Source organism: Pituophis catenifer, unplaced genomic scaffold, assembly GCF_029215685.1.
Source record: "Pituophis catenifer annectens isolate HBS135680 unplaced genomic scaffold, rPitCat1.0.hap2 SCAF_2, whole genome shotgun sequence".
NCBI lineage: Eukaryota > Metazoa > Chordata > Lepidosauria > Squamata > Colubridae > Pituophis > Pituophis catenifer.
This window is the reverse complement of record NW_027256882.1, coordinates 219,125,240-219,152,935: the sequence shown is the minus strand read 5'-3', so window position 1 is coordinate 219,152,935 and position 27,696 is coordinate 219,125,240. Positions and strand designations below refer to the sequence as shown.

At 39.3% G+C, this 27,696-nt stretch overlaps 1 protein-coding gene across 2 annotated transcripts in view; it reads right to left on the bottom strand.

The window, feature by feature from the left end:
• Positions 1 to 27,696, bottom strand: part of BNC2 (basonuclin zinc finger protein 2) — a 295,002-nt gene that overhangs the window by 128,278 nt on the left and 139,028 nt on the right. Inside the window, exons 1-3 of one of the 2 annotated variants that reach the window (XM_070935542.1) lie at positions 23,375 to 23,381; positions 21,624 to 21,673; positions 16,743 to 16,845 (exon numbers count right to left, since the gene is read on the bottom strand). In XM_070935542.1, coding sequence (XP_070791643.1) covers positions 16,743 to 16,845; positions 21,624 to 21,673; positions 23,375 to 23,381 — 160 coding nt within the window. Of the gene's footprint in view, positions 1 to 16,742; positions 16,846 to 21,623; positions 21,674 to 23,374; positions 23,382 to 27,696 lie in introns of those variants that run through there. The other variant, XM_070935541.1, reaches the window with a different exon arrangement.

Below are 27,696 nucleotides of genomic sequence, written 5' to 3'. Positions count from 1 at the left end.
AGCTTCTTGGATCTTTAATTCCTTAAAGTTAATCTATAGTAAGAGAAAAGAGATGGAAGGATAAGAAACAGAAAAAAGTGGACATCAAGACCTCTGCATATAATTTTTATACATTACAAAGGCTGATAGCATAATTAAAGCCATATTTGGAAGTAGCGTAAAAGTCAAATTATGTTATATACTGTAGAACACTCAAGTGACCATAGATATGTCCAGTCTCCAGATCTGGCTTGTAGTCTGGAGGTGTCTGAATTGGGATAGAAACTTGCAGGTTCAGACTGAACCCCTTCACTTTGTTCCATAATCACCTTCTGTGGGCGAAAATGTTGAAAAAAGTGGAAAGAAAGCTTATGTCAGGCCCAAGCCCAAAGATGACATAATGAAACCCATTTGAATCCAGTTCTTTGTTTGTTTACACCTAATCTCACCAGATTACCGTATTTTTCGGAGTCTAAGACACACTGGATTCTAAGACGCACCTTAGTTTTTGGGGAGGAAAATAAGAAAAAAGCTGATTGTTAGATGGATCAGCCTCCTGGAATACCCCCAATCAGCTGTTCCCATAGGTGAATTTTAGCAACAGGTTCCTTGATTGTGAGCTCTGTGCCTTTATTATTATTTTTTTTGCTTTTTTTTTCCTGCCTTTGAAACTTCTGAAACTCTGTTTCAGAAAAAACTTTTTTCCCTGTCTCTGAAAGCCTCCAAAACAGAGCTTCAGAAAAAAAGCCTCTGAAGCTCTATTGGGGGCTTCTTTTCTAAAGCTCTGTTTGGTGGCTTCTTTTTTGAAGCTTCATTTCTGATGCTTTTTTCAGCCTCTGAAACCTCTGTTTGAGAAGCTGGACGGGGCTACATTCAGAGTTTAAGACGCACCCAGATTTTCACCCTCTTTTTGGGGGGGAAAAAGGTGTGTCTTATACTTCAAAAAATATTGTTGTTATAACCTTCTAATCTAAATGATACATCCTGATAAATTCTACATTCAGATGCTTGACAATTGATTCACATTTCTGACTGTTGTTGTGTCCCAAGATCAGGTGATCATGTATGTGACCGTCTGACAAGCAAAGTCAATGGGAGACTCAGGTTCACTTAACAACCAAGTTACTAATTTAACCACTGCAGTGATTCACTTAATAAATGTGGTGAGAAAAGTTGTAAAATAGGGCAAAATTCACTTAACAAATTTGTCACTTAGCAACATCAATCTTGGGCTCAATTGCGGTCGTAAATTGAGGACTACCTGTACACAACAAATCTCTGTAAAAATAGACACCTTGGAAATAGAGGACCCATCCGGGTGCTCAATTTAGATTCTTCACAGAGTGGGTTGGGTAGCACATGAGAGCAATAGACTAATAATAGTAAAATCAGACCCCCTAAAGGAAGATAAGCTTAACATTTATCTTAATGTTAATGAAAAATGTTAAGCTTATTATATTGAAAATGATTCCATTAAACGAAAGAGTAAATCAAGCTGATAATGAATAAACTTTTATTAGGGGAGCTAATAGAAAAAGATGGGGAGGGGACTAGATTTAGTTGACTTGATCTTCTGCAATTACTTGGCTGTAATGTATTTTGCTATATGTTGTAAAGAGACATTAGACACCCCTAGAGTGGGAACACAGTACATTGTGGGATGAGCTTGTTGTTTACTTGCAGATGTTTCATTGCCCAACTAGGTAACATCTGATGATGTTACCAAGTTGGGTCATGAAATGTTTACAAGAAAACAACCAAACAATCATGCTCAGAGAGCACCAAGGACCCCACAGTTCAACTCTGAACTACAAATATTCTCTTCTATTGGTACATAGTGTTGGCCAGAGTTCTGACCAGATTGCCTTCAAAAGGATGCATGAAACTAGGCTGAGGCGTGCACGTGATCCTAAATGTGAAGGTTGCTCATCTGTCCCGTATTTAGTGGAATTAAAAGAAATACCGTGTTTCCCCGAAAATAAGACCCTGTCTTATATTTTTTTGAACCCTGAAATAAGCGCTTGGCCTTATTGCCATGCGCTCAAAAGCCCGATTGGGCTTATTATCAGGGGATGTCTTATTTTGGGGTGAACAGGGTAGAGAAATCTATGGGAAACTACCAAAACTTTACTCTCTAATCTCTTGTTCAATTTAAGACTCTCCCACAGAAATAAAGGCTGTTTCTGTCCAATAACTAGACTTAAAGCCAGACTGAAATGACACTAGAAAATGATTCTTATCTAAAACTGGCTGAAATTTAATTTAATTTAATTTATTTTCCCCAATGATATAAACAGGGTGCAACTGTTAACTTTGGTGTGGATCATGCCACTAATTATTTCCCTTGTGATGCTGCTGTGTTCAGAAAAATGCTTTTGTTGTTGTTGTTGTTGCTGCTGTTACTTGTTTTGGTTTTATTTCTTTTTCCATACTCGGTAGCACTGACCTGTGTTTAATCCAAGTGCTTATAAAATGCCAGTGTTAGCTGTATTTTTAAAAATCCTGCAACACGTTTCAGATTTTTTTTTTCCCTCTCTCTCTTTTAAAACTTTTTAACAACTCCAGACCTAGGAAATGGTTTAGCCAATTTAAACCATTTTAAAAATAAATAAATCTTTCTCCAAACTGAAAAAAAAATAAAACCCCACCATGTGCCAAGTTTCAGCTGGACACAAATTAAAACGGTCTCGTTCTTTAAATCCTTTAAACACCAGAGAGTTGCTTGAGCAACAACCAATTCTTTTTTAAGAGCCACAGTTGTAAGGATAGGCTGCTGTAAGCTATGTAATTGTTGGCTTGAACATTAAAAAGTACTGAGGCTGGATTACCACTACAGCATAAGGGTGCAGGGTCAAACTCAATAAGCCGTACTAATGCCAACAAAAATACTTATTGTGCTGCAAAAAAGAATCCTTTGATGAATCCATTCTTCACCTGACATGCTACATTTAGTATCTCTGAAGATAAAAAGGAAGCAAACTCATATATTTTATAAAAAGATCTTCAATAAATTATTAGGAAAAGTTTCTTGGTTTTCAAAAGTGATGATGACTGTTTTTCCCAAAACAGATATGAGACGGGGGGTGGGTGGGATTGGGGTGTATGTGTGTGTGTGTGGTCAGGGAGAAGACACGAGATGCTTCACAATAGCTGGCACTCTTTAGTGCTATCAATTTGGTCATTAACGTACAGTGGCCTGTACAATTTTAAACAGAGCTCTTAATCAATATGCAAATAACATGCCCTATTTTCGTCCCTTTCATCTGAAACCAAAGGAACAGAAGCAATTCTGAATTGATCTCTAGAGGTGCAGATGGACTAGTTGAGGACGAATAAACTAAAGCTTAAACCAGAAAATTCCAAGGAAGGCGACACGCTAGAGTAAAAAGTGGTTTTATAAAGGTAATAATGCCTCTGAGGAATCATGTTCAAAAGTGGCATGCTCTTGAATTCAGGGTTACATTTGGCAATGGCAGGAAATTGAACTGCCAGTGTCCCAGTTTAGCATAGTTCTGGGATACCTAGATTTGATTACTACAATGGAGACTCCATGGAGCCCCCCTTTCTTCAAGTTGTCTACTCATCTTCAGTTGGCCTAGAACAGTGATGGTTAACCTTTTTGGTGCCGACTGCCCAAAGCGCGCACGCGTGAACGCGAATGCATGTGTGCGTGCCCAAACACCCAAAATGCAATGTGAGCATCCTGATGCATGCATCCTGCCCCTGCGCATGATGTGCATCCATTCCCACGCATTCGCGAACCCTGCGCATGCGCCCCGCCCCCCCACGCCCTGTTCTGGCTTCCAGGTTGGTGCAAGAGGCTTTCTAGGCCCAAAATGGGGCACAGGGGCCTTCTGTGGCCTCCCGCGCCCCGTTTTGGCTTCCAGGCTGGTGCAGGAGGCCTTCCAGGCGCAAAATGGGGCATGGGGATGCACATGATCCCCAAAATGCAATGTGAGCACCACATGAGCACACCCGTCCCCAGCATGCGCCCCCCCCCACTTGCGTGGAAGACACCTGAAGACCAGCTGGCTGGTTGGAGGTGTGCGTGCATGCGTGGTGGAGCTGGGCTGGGACGAAGGCTGGCATGCCCACAGAGAGGGCTCTGCATGCCACCTGTGGCAAGCATGCCATAGGTTCGCCATTAGGGGCCTAGAATATTGTTTATCATTAGTAGTAAAAATTACTTACGATGATTTGATAAATTCAGACCATTAATTCTTAGCCTAAGAGACTTTGGGACTACTACCCACACCAAACTGCTTGCTTGTCTCAGTTCTAATTATTCACTGGAAATAAGACTGGCTAGGAAAACAATAGGGACTACTCAGGAAGTACTGTACCGTTGTTCTAGAATATTTTGAAATTCAGATGCTTTCAATTTTGATTGCCTGCCATTTTCCAAGATAGTATTTTCAATTATTGGTCCAACTAGTGTGTATAGGGTGATTTATAACATGATTAAGAATTTGAAATTCAATGACATTTTCCTTACTAGTTTTCATGCATCTCATTGGGGGGGGGGGAATCATCTTTTCATAAAAATGGTGGAATGTTTATTTGCACTTACTGACTCTGGGTTCTATCTATGCAAATATGCTACCCTTCACTGAACCATCATCTCTGCAGCAGACTGATGCCTCCCTGCCTTTTAATTAATTAATTAATTAATTAATTAATTAATTAATTAATTGGTTCAATTTATATGCCGCCCTTCTCCGGAGACTGAGGGCGGCTTACAATGCGTTAAGCAATAGCCTTCATACTTTTGAATACACCTGCTTAGTAGGGCTTTCACCATCCCCCAAGTGGAGTTCTTTTTTATACAAAGTCAGCTTATTGCCCCCACAAACCGGGTCCTCATTTTACCTACCTAAGTCAACCTTGAGCCTGGTGAGATTTGAACTTGCAGTAATTGCAGGCAGCTGGTGCTATTTAACAGCACTTTAGTCTGCTGCGCCACCAAGGCTCTCATGCCTCATAGTTGTATCCAGAGGTGAAATGTAAAATGTAAAATGTAAAATTGGTTACTACCGGTTCTGTGGGCGTGGCTTGGTAGTGGTGGGGGTAATGTGACTGGGTGGGCATGGCCAACTTTTTTTTTTTTAACTTTTCAAAGCATTTTTTCTAATGCTTTGAAAAGCCTCTGCCGATCAGGCAACACAGTTGGGATCGTCAGAGACTTTTCAAACTATTTTTTTTTACCACCTCTTCGGCCAAGAGGTTGCAGAAAAAAATGCTTTGAAAAGCCTCTGACTATCCCAGCTGAACCGCGCGATCATCAGAGGCTTTTTTTTTTTACTTTTAAAAGCATTTTTTCTTCGGAAGAGGTTGTAGAAAAAATGCTTTTAAAAGTAAAAAAAAAAAGCCTCTGATGATCCTGCGACTCAGCTGGGCATGGTGGTGCAGAGGATGCAGGGATTTTTGCTACCGGTTCTCCGAACCACCCACCGCCATCTCTACCGGATCAGGCGATCCAGTCCTAACCGGGAGCATTTCACCCCTGGTTGTATCTCATAGAAGACATGATAAGGGACATTTTCCCTTTGGGTTTTTCAGATCAGACAATAGGAGCAACCCAAGGGGCTTCATAACTATGAAAATATGTTTAAAAGAAAATGATGGCGGCAGCAGAATTGTCCATAATATCCTTTAATAAGATAAAGTAAAAAATATAATGATGTATCTTGGGGCCTTGGCAAAAGAGTGGTATAGAAGGAAGGAGGAGTTATCGTAGTAGTTGCCCTGTGGTGGGAAGACTTGAGAAGATACTTCCCTATTTTTCCTCAAGTACAGGTAGTTCTAGACCAGAGGTGGGTTTCAGCAGGTTTTGACCTGATCTGGAGAACCGGCAGTGGAAATTTTGAGTAGTTTGGAGAACTGGTAGTAAAAATTCTGACTGGCCCCGCCCCCATCTATTCTCTGCCTCCCAAGACCCAGCTGATCAGGAGGAAATGGGGATTTTGCAGTAACCTTCCCCCAGAGTGGGGTGGGAATGGAGATTTTACAGTATCCTTCCCCTGCCACGCCCACCAAGCCATGCCACGCTCACCAAGCCAAACCTACAGAACTAGTAGTAAAAAATTTTGAAACCCACCACTGTTCTTGACATATTACAACAATTGAGCCCAACTTTTCTGTTGCTAAGCAAGGCACTTGTTGCTTAGACACTCACTTGTTGTTAAGTGAGTATTGCCCCATTTTATTAACTTTTCTTGCTACAGTTGCTAAGACAATCACTACAATTGTTAAGTTAGTAACGCAATTGTTAAGTGAATGTGGCTTTCCCATTGATTTTGCATCTGAATTTTGATCACTTGACCATGGGGTTGTTGCAATGGTGGTACATGTGCAATATGATTATAAGTCACTTTTTTCAGAGCCATTGTGATTTTGAATGGTCACTAAACAAGCGGTTGTAAATTGAGGACTACCTGTAATGTGCTTCAATTTATTCTTTCATCTAGCATGGAAGTTTATAATTAATTCAAAATCCTTCTCTATGGAGATTGGTGTGTAAGAAGAAATATAAATTTTTGCCTGTCTGTTTAATGTATACATTTATATTTCTGATAAACAGAAATATAGAAAGATAGTGTAGATAGATAGATAGATAGATAGATAGATAGATAGATAAATAGATAGATAGATAGGGATAGAGATAATGGAAAGATGGATATAAGATAGATAGATAGATAGATAGATAGATAGATAGATAGGGATAGAGATAATGGAAAGATGGATATATGATAGATAGATAGATAGATAGATAGATAGATAGATAGATAGGGATAGAGATAATGGAAAGATAGATATATGATAGGTAGGTAGGTAGGTAGGTAGGTAGGTAGGTAGGTAGGTAGGTAGATAGATAGATAGATAGATAGATAGATATAATGATAGATAGATAGGTAGATGGAAAGGAAAGGAAAGGAAAGGAAAGGAAAGGAAAGGAAAGGAAAGGAAAGGAAAGGAAAGGAAAGGAAAGGAAAGGAAAGGAAAGGAAAGGAAAGTTTCACTAGTGATATTTACTAGTATTCACTAGTGAACAATACCTTTATTGTACTGTGACAGAAATCTCAATATAATGCCTTTGTGGTATCATAACACCAAAATTTAAAATTAATAATTATTAATCATTATCATGACTAATTTATTAATAGATAATTCATCTATTAAGTCACTCTATATTTTTACAGCATCAGACATTAGAGGGTTTTGTTAAACAGGCCTAAGTTGCTCCTACTCTTTTTAGAAATTGCCTTTTCTTGTGGATGCCTCTAGTAATGACGTATCATTCAAATCATAGTTCCAGTGGACCGACTCTTCAGACCACCTCATTGACAAAAAGCAATCAGCAGGCCTAACAAAATCTTGTTAATTTAAAAATACAAAGAGAGGATGGACTTAGTAATTCAGTAAAATTTACTATAACTCAGCAAATTACAGAGTAAACACATTTTTAAGAGTTTTGAATAGTAAACAGCAGTGGTCCATTATTTCAAAATCCAGGTATTCTAACTGCAAAGCTTTAATAAGTCATCAAGGAACAACCTCTAAAGATTTTGGAGAGCAGCTAAATGAGAAAACCTCAAGTTGCCTTGCCATTTCCTTAAGATATCAATTTATACACATATGTTTGGAATGTGTCTGTGCAAAATTTATCTGTATATATCACAAGTTTTGCTTCACCATGAAATGTAAACACTGTGATTGGATTTATTTAAAGAAGACCAAGAAATGTACACATGTTGGCAGGATGCTGTTCTCAAATGTAAATTTTTTGTTTATCACAGACTCATCTCCTGAATAGGAATTTTAAGCATCGAACCCAAGAAATGTATTAGGAACAGGTGGGTGCGTGTGTGTGTATGTTAGTGTTTGTTCTTATGTTGCTACCACCAGATCCATAGAAGCAGGGGTCTACTGCACTAGACAAAACCCAAGGTGCACACTATGCAACGGAGCCTCAGACACAGTCCAACACATTGTGGCAGGGTGTAAGATGCAGGCAGAAACAGCATACACTGAATGGCACAACCAAGTAGCTTTCATAGTGTACAGGAATATTTGCCAAGTGTATGGGCTACACCATCCTAAATCCAGATGGAACATTCTACAGAAGAGTCTATGACAATTTGCTATGGCCAACTTGCCATGGCCAACTCGCCATAGCCAATTCGCCATGGCCAACTGACCATGGCCAACTTGTCATGGCCAACTCATTGCAAGACAACTCGCCATGGCCATCTCACCACAGGACAACTCACAGCTATCTCGCCACAGGACCTCTCACTATGAACAAGAGTTACACTAATATCAAAGAAATGGTGGAATAGAATCATTAAAGAAAGAATGCAAAAGGAGTGACAGAATGAAATGGGAATGCCAAAAATTAAAATAATTTTTATTTATTTTAAATAATTGAATAGAATTGTTAAATTGTCCCACAACGAGTTGGTCGTAGCGAGTTGTCCTGCGCCAAGTTGCCCATGGTATGAGTTCGCTGTGATGAGTTTGCCGCGGTGAGTTTGCGGCAGCAAGTTGTCCCATTCCCTCTACAGAAGGTTATGGAGAATAACAGGGCTAAGATCCCATGGGACATCCAGGTCCAGGCAATGAGGCACAAGAACAGAATGTAATGATGTCAAGTGACAGTAACTACTGGACAATGCCCAGCCAGTCCCAGAGGAGGAATCGAGCAGGGAGTTAGCCTTGAAGCCCTGTAGCAGATGAGGCTCAATCTTCAATTTCTGGACTAAAGTTCCTGAAGGAAAATGAGGAGGAATTCTCTATCTAGATGTTTTGCAGGATGCATCACTTGGCAAGGAGTATTCTTCATGTAGGGCAGGGGACCCCTTTCAAATGACATTGGTCTCCCAAGTTCATGTGAGAACTTGGACAATGAAGACCACATGGAAGAAGGAGGGGATTGTTTCAGGGAGCACGGGTGATGTTGGAAAATGCCCAGGCAGGCAGGGAGAAGTAAACATGTTGGGAATTAGCCTTGAATCATTGCGCAGCTGCAAGAGATGCAGGACTAACACCATCTAAGCACCATGGGACATTATCTATCTGTTTCCAAGGGAAGGCAATAAGTTTGAATAGATTCCTGTATTATAGGTAGTACAGCAATAAAGTAACCAACTTGAACTCTTGATGTGTTGATCTAATGCAGTGTTGGCATAGAGTGCTGAAATGGGAGCGCGGATGTGCATGGGGGAGGGCCAGAAACTGGAAGAGTAGCTCCCCAGCGCGCACATGTGAGCTGGGAAGCTGAGCTTCTGGATTCCAGCATGTCACCTGGTCTTCCGGTTTCTGCCGTGCATGCGTGCACAAAGACCATGCATGTGTGCGCTGGAAACCAGAACCTCAGCTGGCCGGCGCACATGTGCGCACCAGAACCCAAAAGAGCAATGGCTGATGGCTGGCGTGCCCGGAGAGATGGCTCTGCGTGCCACTTCCGGCACGCATGCCATGGGTTCGTCATCATGGTTCTAATGATTAGGCCTGACAATAACATAAGGCAGAAGGAGTATGAGAAGTTAAAGAAGTACCAAGGCATGAAGGAGGAACTAGAGAGGATGTGGAAAGTAACGGCCAAAGTGGATTCAGTGGTGGTAGAAACATTCCAGGAACAACATTAGAACACTGCCCAAAAGAATCCTGCTTCTTTGCTAGGGACAGCAAAGATATTGCACAAAACCTTCAAACTTCCAGGTCTCTGCTAGAGGACCTAATATTGAAACACACAGAGACCACCCATAGGGAAGGGAATCTTTTATATTGTAAGAAGCAGACAAATATATTGAATGGGAGCCATGGTGGCGCAGTGGTTAGAGTGCAGTACTGCAGGCTACTTCTGCTGACTGCCGGCTGTCTGCAATTTGGCAGTACAAATCTCACCAGGCTCAAGGTTGACTCAGCCTTCCATCCTTCTAAGGTGGGTAAAATGAGGACCCAGATTGTTGGTGGCAATATGCTGACTCTGAAAACTGCTGAGAGAGGGCTGTAAAGCACTGTAAAGCGTATTTAAGTCTAAATGCTATTGCTATTGCTAAGTGCTATATTGGTAAAATAAAATGTTATTTCATACATGACAGTGTGAGAATGGATTTTTTTTCTTCGAACAAAATAGTTCATTGATTGAAGCAGAAACATACTTAATGACAATTCTTTATCTAGCCAAAAGATCTTCTCCCTGAAATAATTGTTTATTAATTTTCCCCTTCCTGCTAAGTTTATAGAACGATGAACCTCCATTCATGGTCTTTCTTTCTTTTCTAATATATTTTTATTAGTTTATCAAAGTATAAAATACAAAGAAAAATTGAAAAAATTAATAGAAAACTGAGGGGGGATGAAAAAAGAAAAAATATGAAATAAAAGAGGAAAAAAGAAAAAAAAAGGTACTGACTTCCAGCTTTCTTTAACACAGTAGAAGATAACATCACAACCTTACTTTTACAGAACGGTATATGCTAGCCATTTGCATTTCTTTTTCTTTCTTTTTCTTTTTTTTAATTCTACCGAACCCACCTTCTTTTTTTATATTTGATTTCATTTATTTTTTAATTTTTTAAATTTGGACCCTTATTTTCTACAAATGGGGCTAAGTCAGAAAATACCAATGAAAAAACAGCAGTCATTTCTTATTATTTTGATATTCTATCATTTTTATAAAGTGATATGGATATGCAGAACTCAGAAATCCATGTATTTAGGAACTGATTCTATTTTTCAGGGTTGTTATAAGCTACCCAGAGTCACTTAGGTAAGATGGGTGGTGTAAAAATTATAATAAATAAATAAGTTTTTTTTCCAAAAGTAATATTCCTTATCAATCCATAGGTATTCTCCCTTCAATATCACATCAAGAGCCTTGATGGTACAGTGGTCTAAGCACCCTGTTATTAACACAGCTGCCTGCAATTACGGCTGGTTCGAATCTCTCCAAGGCTCAAGGTTGACTCAGCCTTCCATCCTTTCTAAGGTAGGTGAAATGAGGACCCAGTTTGTGGGGGCAATAAGCTGACTTTGTATAAAATATACAAAAGTATGAAGGCTATTGCTTAACGCATTGTAAGCCTGAGTCTCCGGAGAAGGGCGGCATATAAATCAAATTTAAAAAAAAAAACATACTGGCTGCACACCGTAGCTGAACCAAAGTATTTTCACAACTTTCCTCTTTCAGCTATTCATTCATGAACAAATTCTACCCTGTCCTTTGTGCAGTAGTAATCTTTCTCAAACATTTAGGTTTTCCGGGGGGGGGGGAAGCAAACAAAGCTCCAAGTATATCCTCAAACACCCTACAATACAATATTTGCCCTTTGGCAGCTGATCTCCGACTGCTAGCAGTTATGAAGTAGGTATTCTATCAGAGGAGAAGAAATGTACACAGCTCTGCAGGCTGCACAAGCTTACATTAAACCCAGGGTTACAGCGCTTTTAGGTTTTGTCAATTTAGGATTTAAATCTCTGATTAAAGTTTTTCTATTAGCAACAAGACAGCATTAGTTAGGTTGTCAATGTTAGGTGGCACATCATTAGTAACAAACAAGAGCATGCTAACTTGCAAGCATCTAGCTTTCGCAGCGCTAGTAAGAGAGTAAAGGTAATCCTCGACTTACGACCACAATTGAGCCCAAAATTTCTGTTGCTAAGTGAGAAAGTTGTTAAATTCAATTTTACGACTTTCCTTGCCACATCTGTTAAATGTGCAGAGGTTAGTAACATGGTTATGAAGTGAATCTGGCTTCCCCATTGACTTTGCTTATCAGAAGGTTGTAGAATAGAATAGAATAGAATAGAATAGAATAGAATAGAATAGAATAGAATAGAATAGAATAGAATAGAATAGAATAGAATAGAATAGAATAGAATAACAGAGTTGGAAGGGACCTTGAAGGTCTTCTAGTCCAAATCCCTGCTTAGGTAGGAAACCCTACACCACTTCAGAAAATGGTTATCCAGCATCTTCTTAAAAACTTCCAGTGTTGGAGCATTCACAACTTCTGGAGGCAAGTTATTCCACTGATTAATTGTTCTAACTGTCAGGAAATTCCTCCTTAGTTCTAAGTTGCTTCTCTTCTTGATTAGTTTCCACCCATTGCTTCTCAGGTGCTTTGGAGAATAGCTTGACTCCCTCTTCTTTGTAAAAGGGGATCACATGACCCTGGGACACTGCAACCATCATAAAAATGATTCCGTTGCCACGCATCTGAATTTTGATCGCATGACCATGAGGATACTGCAAAGGTCATAAATGTGGGGAAAAAATGGCCATAACTCACTTTTTTCAGTGCTGTTGTAAATTTGAACGGTCACTAAAAGGAACTCTTGTTCATTAAGGACTACCTGTATTGCTGTGTGTTCTGAAGCATGAGTTATCATGTCTTTTCTATGGCACTGTCTTTAAAGCAGCACCTTTAAAAGGTTGACTTTCATCATAGATTAAATTCTATGGAATTTCAGGGAATGGATTTCTTTTTTTAACATTCTCTCAATTTGTCTTTATTGTATACGGTATAAACTGTTAAATTGCCTTGTTTATTTTACCTTCCTATATTAACAAATTGCTGGCAACTGTTCAAAATATTTGTGAAACAGTTTAACAGGATGTGCCAATTAACACACCACTTCAGTTAAATGTTAAAAGGACCCACTGAACTATTTAAAATGACTACATAACCCAATAAAAGTGGAAGGATGAAGGAGAGTTAAATGAAGCCAACGATTAAAAATACATTTCGCTTAAACAGAGAAATTAAAATATTGTCAAATTTCCAAATTAAAATGTCCAGATCCTAACCAAGAATTGAGTATCATGTATACCCTTTCCTGGACTTCCCCAATCTGATGCTGCTGACCAAGCTATCTAAGAATTCTGGAAGTTGTAGTCCAATATATCTTAATCCAGATAGCCATTAAATCTTGCTAGTGGTTGAGGCAGCATATTGTGAGTGTCAAAAATTACCACTCAAAGGTTAAAAAAATAACCACCTCTCACTCATTTTTGCAAGAAACTGCCCAATTTTCATCAGCACCTGTACCAAAAGGACAACTGAAAGATTCTTCAGCATCGTTAGTGCTTTCCTCATTGGCCAAGTGGGTAGCAGTGGATGCAGAAAAGAAGGGGGGATAACCAGGGGGAAAAATGGCAGTGCTCATCCCCACAAAACTTTATAACTTCCCTTGAATTCTGATTCTGATCTAAGACCCACCCATTCAGAAAACCTCATTCCTCAATGTCCAATCTCTATCACATCAGTTCTCTCTGCCAAATAAATGATTTTTTAAGGAAACACATCTACACATTAATACTCTTTGCAAGGAAAACAAAGCCTTTAATCTGAGAAACAACAGAAAGGAGACAGCCATTCCCAACCCAATAAGACCTATGGAAGCACCAAGTTGAAAAGGAATGAGAGAGACACAGGCCAATAACTTAGAGCAGTGGTCCCCAACCTTTTTATCGCCGCGGCCCGCTGAGCGCGCGCAGGGGTGGGGGCACGGCCCAGGAGCTTTTGCACACGGCCCATTGCGCACGGCCCAGGAGCCTTTGCGCTGCAGCGTTCATGTCCCCCGGCCGCTGCGCGGCCCGGTGCCAGGTACTCCACGGCCCGGCACCGGTCCGCGGACCGGGGGTTGGGGACCACTGACTTAGAGGACTTCTATAGTTAACTGACAAATTCTGCTTCTATTTATTTATTTATTTATTTATTTATTTATTTATTTATTTATTTATTTATTTATATGCCTCCCTTCTCCAGAGACTCAGGGCGGCTTACAATGCGTTAAGCAGTAGCCGTCATACTTTTGTATATTTATACAAAGTCAGCTTACTGCCCCCACAATCCGGGTCCTCATTTTACCTACCTTAGAAAGGATGGAAGGCTGAGTCAACCTTGAGCCTGGTGAGATTTGAACTTGCAGTAATTGCAGGCAGCTGATGTTAATAACAGTGCTTTCGTCTGCTGCGCCACCAGGGCTCTTATTTGTAACTTATTTGAAAGTTACAAATGTGAAAGTAAGGAATAACCAATATGGCGTGGATTTTTTCACTCTTTCCCCATTTTATTCCTTTCCTCAGAAGCTTGATTAACTTTTCAAAAGCAGACTGGAAAGCTGGTGATGTGAGTGCAAGAACCTCCAAAAATGAATCACAGGATATAAACCATTTCCATAAGCATTGGATTTCAGGTGGATGAATGGTTTGCAATGAAATGTTTGAGGAGTCAAATGGAACTTACTTTCCCTTTCCTACACTAGTTAAGAAAATTCAAGCAAAACATCCTTCAGCTTGTGCACTTCACATTGTAGACTATCATAGATACTTTGCACTTGTTATGAAAGCTGAAGAACTATCAAGGTTTTCACTCTATCATTGGAGAATATATCACTTGATTATCCAGATTTTGAAAGACACACTAGTACACCAAATTCCTATCAGACGCTGCTTACTACATAAAAATATGTACATATTTTATTTTAAAGCAGCATTTTAAAGAATACAAAGATTGTTATTGGGTAGGAAAGTATAAGCTATTTAATAATAGTTGTAGGTGAAGAAAAGGCAGAGCTTGTGGGTGGAGTCAAGAGAGGAATCAGACTGGAGTCAGTCTGTTGCCATAAGTGACCCAAGTCCAACCTCCTTTGAATTCCATTGACTCTCATCTAGTGCCAATTTGGTGCTGACCATTAGTTGAGTACATTCTCCTGTGTAAGTGTGAGCAATAAAGCTTCTTAACTGCAATGTGTGGTCCTGATTCTTTGCACCTGGCAAATTTTTCCAAAGACACAACGCAGCTACCATAGACTTTTAATTACTTACACTCATTAGGTTGCCATTCCAATCCATAGGTTTGCCACAGTGTTTAGAACAAACAAAACATGTTTTTCTCTTCAAGCTTTGACTTCAAGCTATGAGTAATAAAGTGTCTTCTTTATACAAGTCTATAAATATTATTCAGAGTTTGGCTGTGCTTGACCCTGAAATTCTCAAGTATATTCTCAGCCACACCTAAGGATAAAAAGGAAGGGCAGTACCCAGCTCTGATGCTTGCTGCAGCTCGTTCTCTACATGCTAAACTATTAACTAACCATTAACTATTAAAATGATGTCTGATCACATCTAATGTATGCAATTTATGAGTAATTCATGGAGCTAAAGAGCAAGTACGAAAGTCAGAAACAAAATCAGTGAAAGATGTTAATGACGACTATAACTGAAATACAGTTAATTTTTAAAATATTTGTTGGCTTAAGATCTGTTTCATGTGCACTTTATATTAACATTATTTACAACATGTTCTTACATTATGAATATGGTGAAAAACGTAATATTATTCTCTACACTCTTTATGCTAAGTGATGTCTTGGTTCTAAGTCATCCAATATGAGAGTCAGAACAATTATGGTCTCATTGCCAGACCTGAAGTTACGCTGAAACAGATCTATAAAATCTTTCCATAAAGTGTACTCCGAATTGCAGGCCAGCCTCATGCACTTTATCTGAAAAGGAAACACTAGCAAGTGCAAATAGAAATTAAAAACTTAGAGGTTGAAGACAGGTTTCTTCAATAGTATTCAGTCGGCAACTCCTTTTAAGATAACTGGGAGTATGATTCTCAACCCATGTTCCTTTATTACAACTGCCATAATATTTTTTAATAATCTTCTAGTCTTCTACTGTTATGCTCCATCAGTGCTGACAAAAATGCAAATCACGTGGGAAAAGACTGCTATGAGAATCAGATAATTTAACGTACCTCAAGTATCTTAGCTGAGACGCTAAAGGTACTAATCTCTCTACTATTTGTTAGAAGTTAGGATTCATTCTTTCAGATGTATATGTAGCATAGTATGTTTTACTACAGATAGTCCTTGCCTTACGACTATTTGTTTAATGACCATTTGAAGTTTCAATGGCCTTGGAAAAAGTAACTTATGATCAGTACTCACATGTATGACCATTGTATCAGCACTGCAGTCATGTGATCATAATTCAGGCACTTGGCAACTGGCTCACATGTACAACCAGCTGCAGCATTCTTTGATCAGATGATAGTGATTTGCAACCTTTTTTGCTGATTATCAGCCAAAAGCTGTAACAATGTGATTCATTTAACAATTACCACAAAAATTGTTGTAAAATCAGGTCCAACTTAACTTTCAACCACAACAATTTACAATGGAAATTCCAATCTTAATTGTGGTTTTAAGTCAAGGACTATCTGTAATTACAATATTTATGACTTCTCATCTTCCATCAAGAGCCTTGGCGGTGCAGTAGTTAGAATGCAGTACTGCAAGTTACTTCTGCTGATTGCCGGCTGCCTTTAATTTGGCAGTTCGAATCTCACCAGGCTCAAGGTTGACTCAGCCTTCCATCCGTCCTCGGAAAAATGAGGACACAGATTGTTGGGAACAATAGGCTGACTCTGTGAACCACTTAGAGAGGGCTGTAAAACACTGTAAAGCGGTATATAACTCTAAGCACTATTGCTATTGCTATCAAAATGCTTCAATTATTGGAGGATAAACTTGATTAGCTCCATTTGGTTTGGAATAACAGAATAATAATTTTATTATTTTCAATAGATGATGAAGATTCATTTTTTTATATTTAATCAATAACTATAAACATTTTTGTTTCATGCAGATCTTTCTAGATCAAAAGCAATGTACACATATGTCTAGAGTTGTAGACATGCAGACAAACATATAATAAGAGAAACAAACAGCATGTAGGTCCTTACCATGTGCCACCCAGCCATGTTTACATTGATCACAGGTTCTCAGGTTTATCTTCCCTGGTTGGAAACATTCACATGTGCAATTTACCAATGTGCAGCGTATTGCCTAAAACAAAAAAAGCGAAACCAACATATATAAAAATGTTACTTGAAGAAGAAGAAGAAGGAAGTAACTCTATAATTCGAACAATCAAAGTTCTTCATATACATTATCTCAAAATATATCACTCTTTAAATTATTTTTCAGGAAGGCCAAGCATTGCAAATTTAGGAGTGACTGAGAAGATTACTGGCATCAAAACAACTGACTTTGAGGCAAGAATTGATCTGTAGATTTCCAAAATAATGGTTCATCCTTTGACACAATGTACCAGGTCTCAATGTACACTTAACATATTACATTTAATCTACAAAGGTACACATAGTGGAACCGCATTCATGTAACATAAAAGCTACACACTAACAGGCCATTTCTCTATTTCATCCTAACCACAGTATTAACATACCCCAGAAAACTCTTTTATCTGGCATGACCACATACTGTTGTATCCCTATCTTTCCCAACCCATACCTGAGGCAATCATAACTTATCCTTGGCCTGTTCCAGGATTAAGGAGAAAGGTACAATCAGATCTACTTCACCAACCACATATCCATGGGAGAGCAACTGTATGTAGCAACTATTAGCCCAGAGGTCTTCAAACTTGGCAGCTTTAAGACTTGTGGACTTCAACTCCCAGAATTCTCCAGCCAGCTATGCTGGCTACACTGGCTGGAGAATTCTGGGAGTTGAAGTCCACAAGTCTTAAAACTGCCAAGTTTGGGGACCCCTGTATTAGCCACTTAGGCTGCTGCGGATATAGTGCTCCGCTGCTGTATACGGGCTCTATCCTGCAGAGCTGTTCTGTTACCCATTCTTCTGGCAACACAAGGAATCTGGATCTTTCAAACTTGGTTTCCCTCCTGTAACACTAGATCTATAAGCCAATCCCCAGTTTGGAGACCTGGATCAGCTAAACAGCTATTTGGTCATGCTTGAGAGACAGTGGTGGGTTGCTCCCGGTTCTGTCCGGTTCTTTAGAACTGGTAGTAAAAATGGTGCAAGGCTCTGCCCACCTGCCCAGACGTCATAATTGATGATCTGTGCATGCGCAGAAGTGTGCTCGTGCTCCCGTTGCGAACTGGTAGTAAAGGTAAGTAGAACCCACCCCTGTTGAGAGAGAATTGGTTCAGCAATTTTACAGTAGCATCACCCCTTGACCCATGCCTGTGAGTGGATGTTTGGGATGCTTTTGAGCAAGTGGATTTACCATTCTTTCAGAAAAGTGCTAAACCCATGTTTGAGAATCACTTACCAGGTGTGAGGGAATGCAGTACAGTATAGTGGGGAAAGACTGTTGCCCCATTGTGCAACCTCTCTCTCCTTGTCTGTTACTTGTTAGGCTACTTTTAAACACAGGTTTACTGCTCTGTCAAAAGAGCATTAAATACATGTTTTAACTAGCCTGGCTTAATGCCTGACAGGGATACAAGTGTGTATGCCCTAAAATGAGAGAGAGTTTTCAGCCTGCTCCCTCATCTGTCATTCATTGTTTAGGCTATTTCTAAATGTGGGTCTAGTATTATTCTGAAAAAAACAACATCTGTGTTCAAAAGGAGCCTCAACATGGGGTTCATATCCTTTCAGAAGAATGGTAACCTGTGCTTAAATGTACCTCCCAGATAACTGTCAGGCTCTGAGGGAGCTATAACAGTACCAGAGAGTTGGAAGGGAGTTTGGAGTTCATCTAGTCCAACCCTCTGCTCACGCAGGAGACCTGTACTAGGGATTTGAACCACCAAACTGCCGACCTTTCTGATCGACAAGCTCAGTGTCTTACCCACTGAGCCACCTGTAGTGACCTTCAGCTGAGAGATGAAGCAGGTAAACCATAGAAAACCTAATCTTTACCTACTGGGTTTCTGCTCCAATAGAGTAGAATGGAAAATGCTACATGGAAAACAAACAGCAGGTGGGTACTAGTGGTGGAATTCAAATTTTCTACTACCGGTTCTGTGGGCGTGGCTTGGTGGGCATGGTGTGGCTTGGTGAGCGTGGCAGGGGAAGGATACTGCAAAATCCCCATTCCCTCCCCACTCCAGGGGAAGGATACTGCAAATTCTCCATTCCCACCCCACTCCAGGGGAAGGATATTGCAAAATCCCCATTCCTTCCCCACTCTTCGGGGAAGGATATTGCAAAAACTCCATTCCCACCTCACTCCAGGGGAAGGATATTGCAAAATCCCCATTCCCTCCCCACTCCTGGGGGAAGGATATTGCAAAATCTCCATTCCCAGCCCACACTGGGGCCAGCCAGAGGTGGTATTTGCCAGTTCTCCAAACTACTCAAAATTTCCGCTACCGGTTCTCCAGAACCTGCTGAATAGCACTCCTGGTGGGTACAAGGCTGGCTTTCAATTCTTACGAACTGGAGTTCTGGGAATTTTAATGAGGCTACCGTTCTTTCTTTTTCTCTCTTCCCAGACCCCGCATCTAATTGCTTAGAAGCCTTAGATGGTTCATGGAATCCAGAACTTGGCACATAAAAATAAATCTCCCCAATCTCTTCTGTCCACTCTCCTGGCCTGGGACCAAACTTCCAGAACCTTGTTCTGAAGCTGGAGGCATGGATTTTGACAGATGTCTGAACTACTAGTCTAGAAGTCACTAAAAACTCACTTCCCATTGCCAGATGACTTTTGGGGAGGGAGCAAAGAAACAAAAACAGGATAATCTATTGCTGTCTTTAAAATAGTTATATCTTAAGGACAGCTCCATTTGGTATTTAATCTTCTGGCAGAATAGAACTCGGAAGTGGAAGAAACCAATGTGAGGAAAAGCCCTCAAAATCCTTCCATGCATTTTAGAATAGGCTTGATATCTTCCGTGGCTGCAACTATTACATCAAATATTAATTCCGGAGGATTCCCAATTTTTCAGAGGAGATTTTATAGAAACCCAATAGAAACACTGAGGCTGAAGAATCTTAATGTAAATACCATGTATGTTTCAATGGATGTTTGCCATCAAATGTAAACATGACGAGCATTTTTTTTTATTCTTTAAGTATATATTGAAGAATAGTTCAACTTCCCATTTCTCTATTTTTTGTGTAATAAAATATGAGGACAAACTTTAACATAAAATAGATTGATGTTTGCTTTTATAAAAATTTCATGCAAGGAATTTTCATAAAGAGCAAAATTATCCCTGAGCTACTCCAATTGTAGGATGTGTTAAGTCATCACCATGCATCCATGGAAATGAATAAAAACAATTTATAGTAGAGACCAACAGCCACATTTGGATTTTAAATATAGGACAATATGCATATGTTGGACATTTTTGCTTGGTTACCAAATACCTAAAGTATTTTTTAAAAAGTCAGTTATATCATGCTACATATTGTCATACTGCTTAAAACTGAGGTTGAAGTAGGTGCTGAAAGATACCTAAATACAGAGCACCCCCACCTTATTCTATCTCTAAATACCTCATGTTTCTTTTCTGAAGACTTATCTAATAATATACAATTTAACCATCAGGATTTCAATACATTCCTAAGCTCTTGAAGACTCAAGAAAGAGTGTTGAAACTCAAGAAAGAGTGCAGAGAAGAGCAACAAAGATGATTAGGGGACTATATGAAGAATGCTTGCAGGAATTGGATATGTCTAGTTTAATGAAAAGAAGGACTAGAGGGTGATGTGATAGCAGTGTTCAATATTTAAGGGGCTGCCACAAAGAAGAGAAGCTCAACCTATTCTCCAAAGCTCTTGAAGGCAGGACAAGAAGCAATGGATGGAAACTAATCAAGGGGAGAACCAATCTAGAAATAAGGAGAAATAACAGAACAATTAAACAGTGGAACAACTTCCCTTCAGAAGTTGTGAATGCTCCAACACTGGAAGTTTTTAAGAAGAGATTGGACAACCATTTGTCTGAAGTGGTGTAGGATTTCCAGCTGGAGTAGAAGACTTCCAAGGTCCCTTACAACTCTGTTTTTCTGTTATTCTAAGCACAATATAATGATGGAGATATTGATGAAAACTAACTCAGGAGATCTGCACCATGTTCAATTTGCCTCTATCACTGCTTTATTTTACAAAGTATAAAAGTTCACTTTTTGACAAATTAAAAGAAAATTTCTTTTAAAATATGCCCGCTTCTTATAATGAAAAGTAAATAGGTACGATTGAAACAAAGTAATGTCTTAGGAATAAGACATTACTTCAGAGGGAAAAGTTGTGTAATTTAAAAATATATGAAGCAAATACATAAATAATAACCAAGACATTATTTTAGGCCAAGATCTCACTTTTTAAAGAATATCGAAGATGACCTGGGCCCTTTAAAGACTAGTAGTAAAAGTATGGTATGCATTTAGGCTTAATTTGCACACAGATTTTTGAAATGAAGGAAATTAAATTCAACATTCACACATTAACAGCATCCTTTAAGTACTTAAAAATGCCAGGAAAGGATCATTCTGCCAATTTGAACACAACAATTTATTATAGGAGGGTCAAAGGGAGGGAAGGAGAGGGAAGGAGCTTTTATCTGCAGTAATATGTGAAATTCCTGAATGATGCTTTAGCAATTTTTTAAAAAATAGCAAAACTCTATAGGAATTATCATTGTTTCAGACTAGTTTCAAGATGCAATCAAATGCACGCCTAGGGCATATCCACACTTGATATTTAAGTAGCTGCTGTCCTGGGCTTATGCCAGTTTAATATACCAGTCTAAGAAAATTGTATCCAAACTGAAACATCCAGCAAACAGAGAGCAGGGTATTCAGTTCAAACAGCACAACTACATTCTCCCACTGAAAATTCCCTACTGTTGTGCCTCTCACTTTTCTGTCCAAACTAGCAAGTGCCAATGACGTTCCTTTCTATGGGTAGATCCTCTTGGACATTTGTATAGGTAGTTCTCGACTTATGACCACAATTGAACCCAAAATTTCTGTTGCTCAGTGAGACATTTGTTCAATGAGTTTCGCCCCATTTTGCAACTTTTCTTAACACAGTTGTTAAGTGAATCACTGCGGTTGTTAAATCAATAACACTAAACAATCAGTAATTAATAATTAGTAAATTAGGGTTGTTAAGCAGTGGTAGGATTTAATTTTTTTTACTATCGGCTCTATGGGCGTGGCTTGGGGAAGGATACTCTAAAATCTCCATTCCCACCCCACTCCAGGGGAAGGTTACTGCTAAACCCCCATTCCCTCCCGATCAGCTGGGACTTGGGAGGCATAAAATAGATGGAGGTGGGGCCAGTCAGAGGTGGTATTTACCAGTTCTCCGAACTACTCAAAATTTCCGCTACCGGTTCTCCAGAACTGGTCAGAACTTGCTGAATACCACCTCTGTTGTTAAGTGAATCTGGCTTCCCCGTTGACTTTGCTTATCAGAATGACCTAACTATCATAAACGTGAGTCAGTTAACAAGGGGCTAAATTTTGATCATGGGGATGTGATGTAAGTGTGAAAAATGGTCCTAAGTCACTTTTTTCAGTACCATTGTAACTTCAAATGGTCACTAAATGAACTATTGTAAGTCGTGAACCACCTGTACTTTTATATCTGTGCCTACATCTATACATGTACTGGTAGTTGTATGTGTGGTGCATTTGTCACCCACACAAAAAAGTTAAATTGAATTTATACATACCGAAATAAAGTTTCAGAATTTGCATGCAAGTAGGCGCAACTATAGGATCTCGCCCCCCCCAACACACACACACACACACACACACACACACTGCCTTGTTGCCTAATGCTCTGAAATATATTTTGGAGATACCTTTATTGTGAGTTCTTTATCTAGCACAATGGGTATAAATTTTCTTTGAAAACAGAAGGGTTTTGACATACCAAACAGCCCTATGGATTGTTTGAGAGCTGGGGGTAAAATTATCCTTATCTTAAGCGACTGATAAAACAATAAAATATCTGCTGCTAAAAAAATAGCGCAGGGAAAAATAGGAAATCAGGGTGAAAGAGGAAGAAAAAAAACCACGGGTGACAGGAAGAGGGAGCTAGCAAGGAAAAAAAAACAAAGAAAAGGTTTCTAGTGGCGTTTGAGCCAGATAAACTCTACTTACAAGGCAAATACTATAAACATTGTACTACCAGGGCATTCATGGTAAAAGGCATTAGAGAACGTGGTAAATATTTACCCATCTGAAGAGGTTCTCCTGCCTCTATAAAGCAGCTAACTGGACCCTGCTTGAAACAGGCACACTATGTAAAACAGACGAGAGCAACTTGAGGCAACACAACATCACTAACCATAAATTGTTGAAAGACATTTAGGGGTGCCAATCAAAAACTGGGTGGCCATGAAGTTTCTTGAAAAAAGATTGATCTGTTTAGAATGCAATGCAAGAAGTCTCCTGCTAGAAATGAGGGTGTTCTGTAGTGTATGTGGCGTGTTCAGTTTGATACATGTAAAGCAGGGGTGGATTCTAAATTTTTTTACTACCGGTTCTGTGGGCGTGGCGTGATGGTCATGTGACAATTATTTAGGATTTAGCAGAGGTACTGGTCTACCAGGCTTTTAACTGCTTGCAGAACTGTACCGAACTACCCATTTATTTTTGCAGGCACTGATCTACTCATGTATTTTTGCAGGCATTGGTCTACTCATTTGTTTTCTTTTAACTGATCAGCTGCAGGGCGGCCCTTTGAAGCCCCCCGGCAAGAGTTTAAACAGTTTTTTTCCCACTAGCCATCAGCTGGGACTCAGGAGGCAGCAATAGATTGGGGGTGGGGCCAAATAAAAGGTAAGAATAATGCGGGGGTGGGGGTGGGGCACAGGGGGTGGAGGGGCACAGGGGGCAGAACCGGTTCGGTGACATCATATCATCACTGCTACCGGTTCGGTAGAACCGGGCCGAACCGGGAGGAACTCACCACTGATGTAAAGAAAATTTAAGCATGAACTTGGGGATTTCTATTGCGGGAGATGAGGACAAACCTAGAAAATTTCAGAAATTAAGGAATATCAATATGGTAAGCAGATGAGTAAAATTTCAGGGGTTTCATAGTGAAATTTGAGACATTCAAATTTCTACAGAATCCAATATGTGAATTACAATTATTTGAAAGCAACTTGATAAAATGTTGGTAAGATTTGTCATGTTTCTCAAGTAGGCATTGTGCTTTCTTATTTCTAATGCCTCAATCTAATCCAATCTAATCTAATCCATCACATTCTTGCATGTCAAATACAGTAGATTTATGTGATTATTACCTATAAAATGTTATGACTCTGTTGTTATGACCTTCAATAAAATTTTAGGGAAGGAAATTGGGAGGGCAAAAAAAGACTTTGGAAGGGAAGGGGAGTGAAAAACACACCCTACTTGTTATCTCTCCTGCTGTCCACAAATAGTTGCTGTCTTGCTTTGGCAAAAAGACAATTGGGCAGTGCAAATAAACTCTTACTTAGGAGGCAAATCTCACTGAATATATAGAAATCAACTTCACATAAACATGCAAGAAATCAGATCATTTCCCAGGAAAAATTGCCAGGGTGTGTGAGCCATCTCTTCTGCTAACACTGAGAAAGAAATGTCACTTTGTTTTTCAAACTGCATCTCTCTGACTAAATTGGCGTGCGCCCTATAGTAAGAGGAAGAGAGCTGAACTTTCAAGAACTTGACTTGGAAAATACAATAGCCTGGGGTGGGAAGGGTGTATTGTATGGAAAAACACCGTTCTTCTTCGTGCAGAATACTTCACACAACCTTTTGACTCTTGCCCTTAGTCAGCCTTCTCAGCCAAAGCTATCTAATGAATCAAGAATCTCCCTCTCTCTCTCTCTCTGTGAACAAGTAGAACGGGGATTATTTCCAAAAGAATTAACATAAACCATGCTTTATAAATTATTTCCTTTGCTCGCTGGTCTCTAATAAAACCTTATTATTTCTTCCAATGCTTTTTTGAAAGTATCTCCTACCTTTTTCTCTACAGCTGTTGCTTCAGATTATATTCTAAAAGGGCCTGTTGAAAAGGGAGGTAGGTGAATCTTGCTCTATTGCACTTGACATTTAAGTGTTCCAACCAATGACAACTGACCAATTGTTCATTAGTGAGGTTGTAAAACACTGTTGTACCTATCAATGATTAAAGGAATTAGAAATATGAAATATAAGAGCACCCACAAAAATGCTGAATAGGCAAGAATAATATATGTGACTGTGGGTTACAAGATGAAGGGGGTGGGAGAATCTACCAAAAGGTCCTTCTGAGTGTTCAATACATTATTGACTCAGTAATATATCAGATCTCTCCTAGTCAGTAATGGTGTCTTTCTCTAATATGTTCATTAATTAATGAACTCAGTAATTAATTGTACTGCAAAATGGCAAGGGGGAAAAAAAGTAGAGCTTTTTTTGCTAACAAATGCTTTCCTTCACATTTTATTTTTTTTCCATATTTTTAACAGAATACTGTGGTTTAAATAGATGCATCAGCCATGGCCCAGTGAATTCTTGTTAGTATGTACGCACAGAATAGCATAGTAATAAACCAGTTATATTTGCTACATGATGTCATCTAAAATAAGAATGGAAGGAAGTAGTAGCATTTTTCCTCATCATTGTTCCTTTTAACATATGAACACCTTTCTTTCCATTTCAACCAATGGAAGCGAATTAAATTGTTTCAGTACCAGAGTTGATATAGATCTACTGCTGGTTTTTCTGAACAGTCAAAGATCATTAGAGCTTTACAGGTAGTCCTCGACTTATGACCACAATTGAGCCCAGAATTTATGTTGTTAAGTGAGACATTTGTTAAGTGAGCCATTTTATGACTTTTCTTGCCACCTTTGTTAAGTGAATTCCTGGAGTTGTTAAATTAGTAACATGGTTGTTAAGTGAAGCTGGCTTCCCCATTGACTTTGTTAGAAGGCTGCAAAAGATGATCACATGATCCCAGGGCATGGCAACCATCATAAATGTAAGTCAGTTGTCAAACATCTGAATGTAAATCCCGTGATCATGGGGATACTGCAACAGTCATAAATGGTCATAGGGCACTTTTTTCAGTGCCATGGTAACTTTGAATGGTCACTAAATGAACTGTTGTAAGTTGAGGACTACCTGTATTTCTGGACATGCTTTCAAACACATTCTGGCATATCTCCATTTTTCCTTGTGGCATTTGAGAATGAGTACATTAAGTCTGACTACTTCAGAATGGGTCTTTCTTTCATTAAGAATCTCATGGTTGAATTCTTACATGTGTATAAAATAATTTGGATTTGCTTATGCTAAATAAAGTAACATTACTATAGAACTACACAGCTGCATGATTAAAATAATATTGATGTCTAGCAAGTATTATATATTTTTTTCAAAATAAAACAAGTCAAATAATGTTATATCAATTGAAGGTTATGCAAATGGCAGCTACTACCAAGAGTGTATTTGTTTTCTCTCCAACTGAGAGTTTATGATTATGTAATCTGCCATCTAGATCGTGATGAGAAACACTAAGCAGAACACAATATATGTTTAACAAGCCAAGAACATTTTACTAATTTTATGTTTGTAATCAGTAAGATATGGTATGGAATAAACTGAATTAATACTAGTAAATAAATAAAAATAATGAATAATTCGTTAATAAATTCACACATTTCACCAAATGACATCTTCCTCATGGAAAGCTTTTATTTTTTTTAGAGATAAGCAACTATAAGTTATAAGTAACTCAACAGATTGCATATCTACATATACTTTGAAAATCAAAGTGAAAAATAAACTTGCTGAGAACCCAAATTCCAAAGGAATTCCTTCTACTGGGAACCTACAGCATAGCTTTCTCAATGGTGGCATCCATCTGGTATATGAATTTGCCCTTCCACGTAAAAACCATATCTCCCTAACACATTTCCATCAAGTAGTAAAATATTTATTTTAAGAAAGAGCATTTAGGGCATGTTAGTTTTTTTTAAAGATCTTCCTCCTTTGGTTAGTGCCACTTTAATATATACTATTTCAATGTTTTTAACTCTTGATGCCTTGTTTATATGTTGCTAAAAGCTTGGTAGTAAATCAGTATGGAAAAATCAGTACTAAATAAATATATCTGAAGCTGGGCTTTTAACAAAGAACTAAAAAAGAGGGGAGGGGTTAAAATTCACAAGGTAAGTTTGAAATGTATAGAGCAGTGATGGCAAACCTTTTTGGCACCGAGTGCCCAAACTGGAATGCGCATGTGCACGCATATGCATGCATGCGTGCGCCGGAGCGCTGGAAACCCAAAGACCAGCTGGCTGGCATTCCAGCGCATGCAAAGACCAGCTGGCTGGTGCACATGTGCACGATGGAAACCAGAAGACCAGCTGGCGATGGCATGCGTACCCAGAGAGGTCTCTGCAGGGGTGAAATCTACTTACATTCCTTACTGGTTCAGAAGCACACTTGCCGCACACACGTTTGCTTCGCTCGCATGTCATGTACACGAGCAGACCTTCTGCGCATGCGCAAAACTTTCTGCGCATGCAGAACACATTACTTCCTGGTTAAAACCAGGAAGTAATGACACCAGGGTGGGTGGGCGGAGCTTTGGTCCGCTATCACTGCTGGATTGCCGAACCATCAGCCAAGACTGCTACCGGACCAGGCGATCTGGTCCGATCTGGGAGCATTTCACCCCTGGGCCTCTGTGTGCCACCTCTGGCACGTGTGCCATAGGTTCCCCATCACGGGTATAGAGGGTTGCTTTTTTTTTTTTTAAAGAACTGAAAATGATTAGATTACAATTGTACATCCAGATTACACCGCACAATTTTTGGTAACAAATAAAGGACACTGAGAGCAAAAAGATGAGTCACATGACCTAACACACTTCAAGCTAATTTTGAATGGATCAGCTGTCTAAATGTATGTTCCA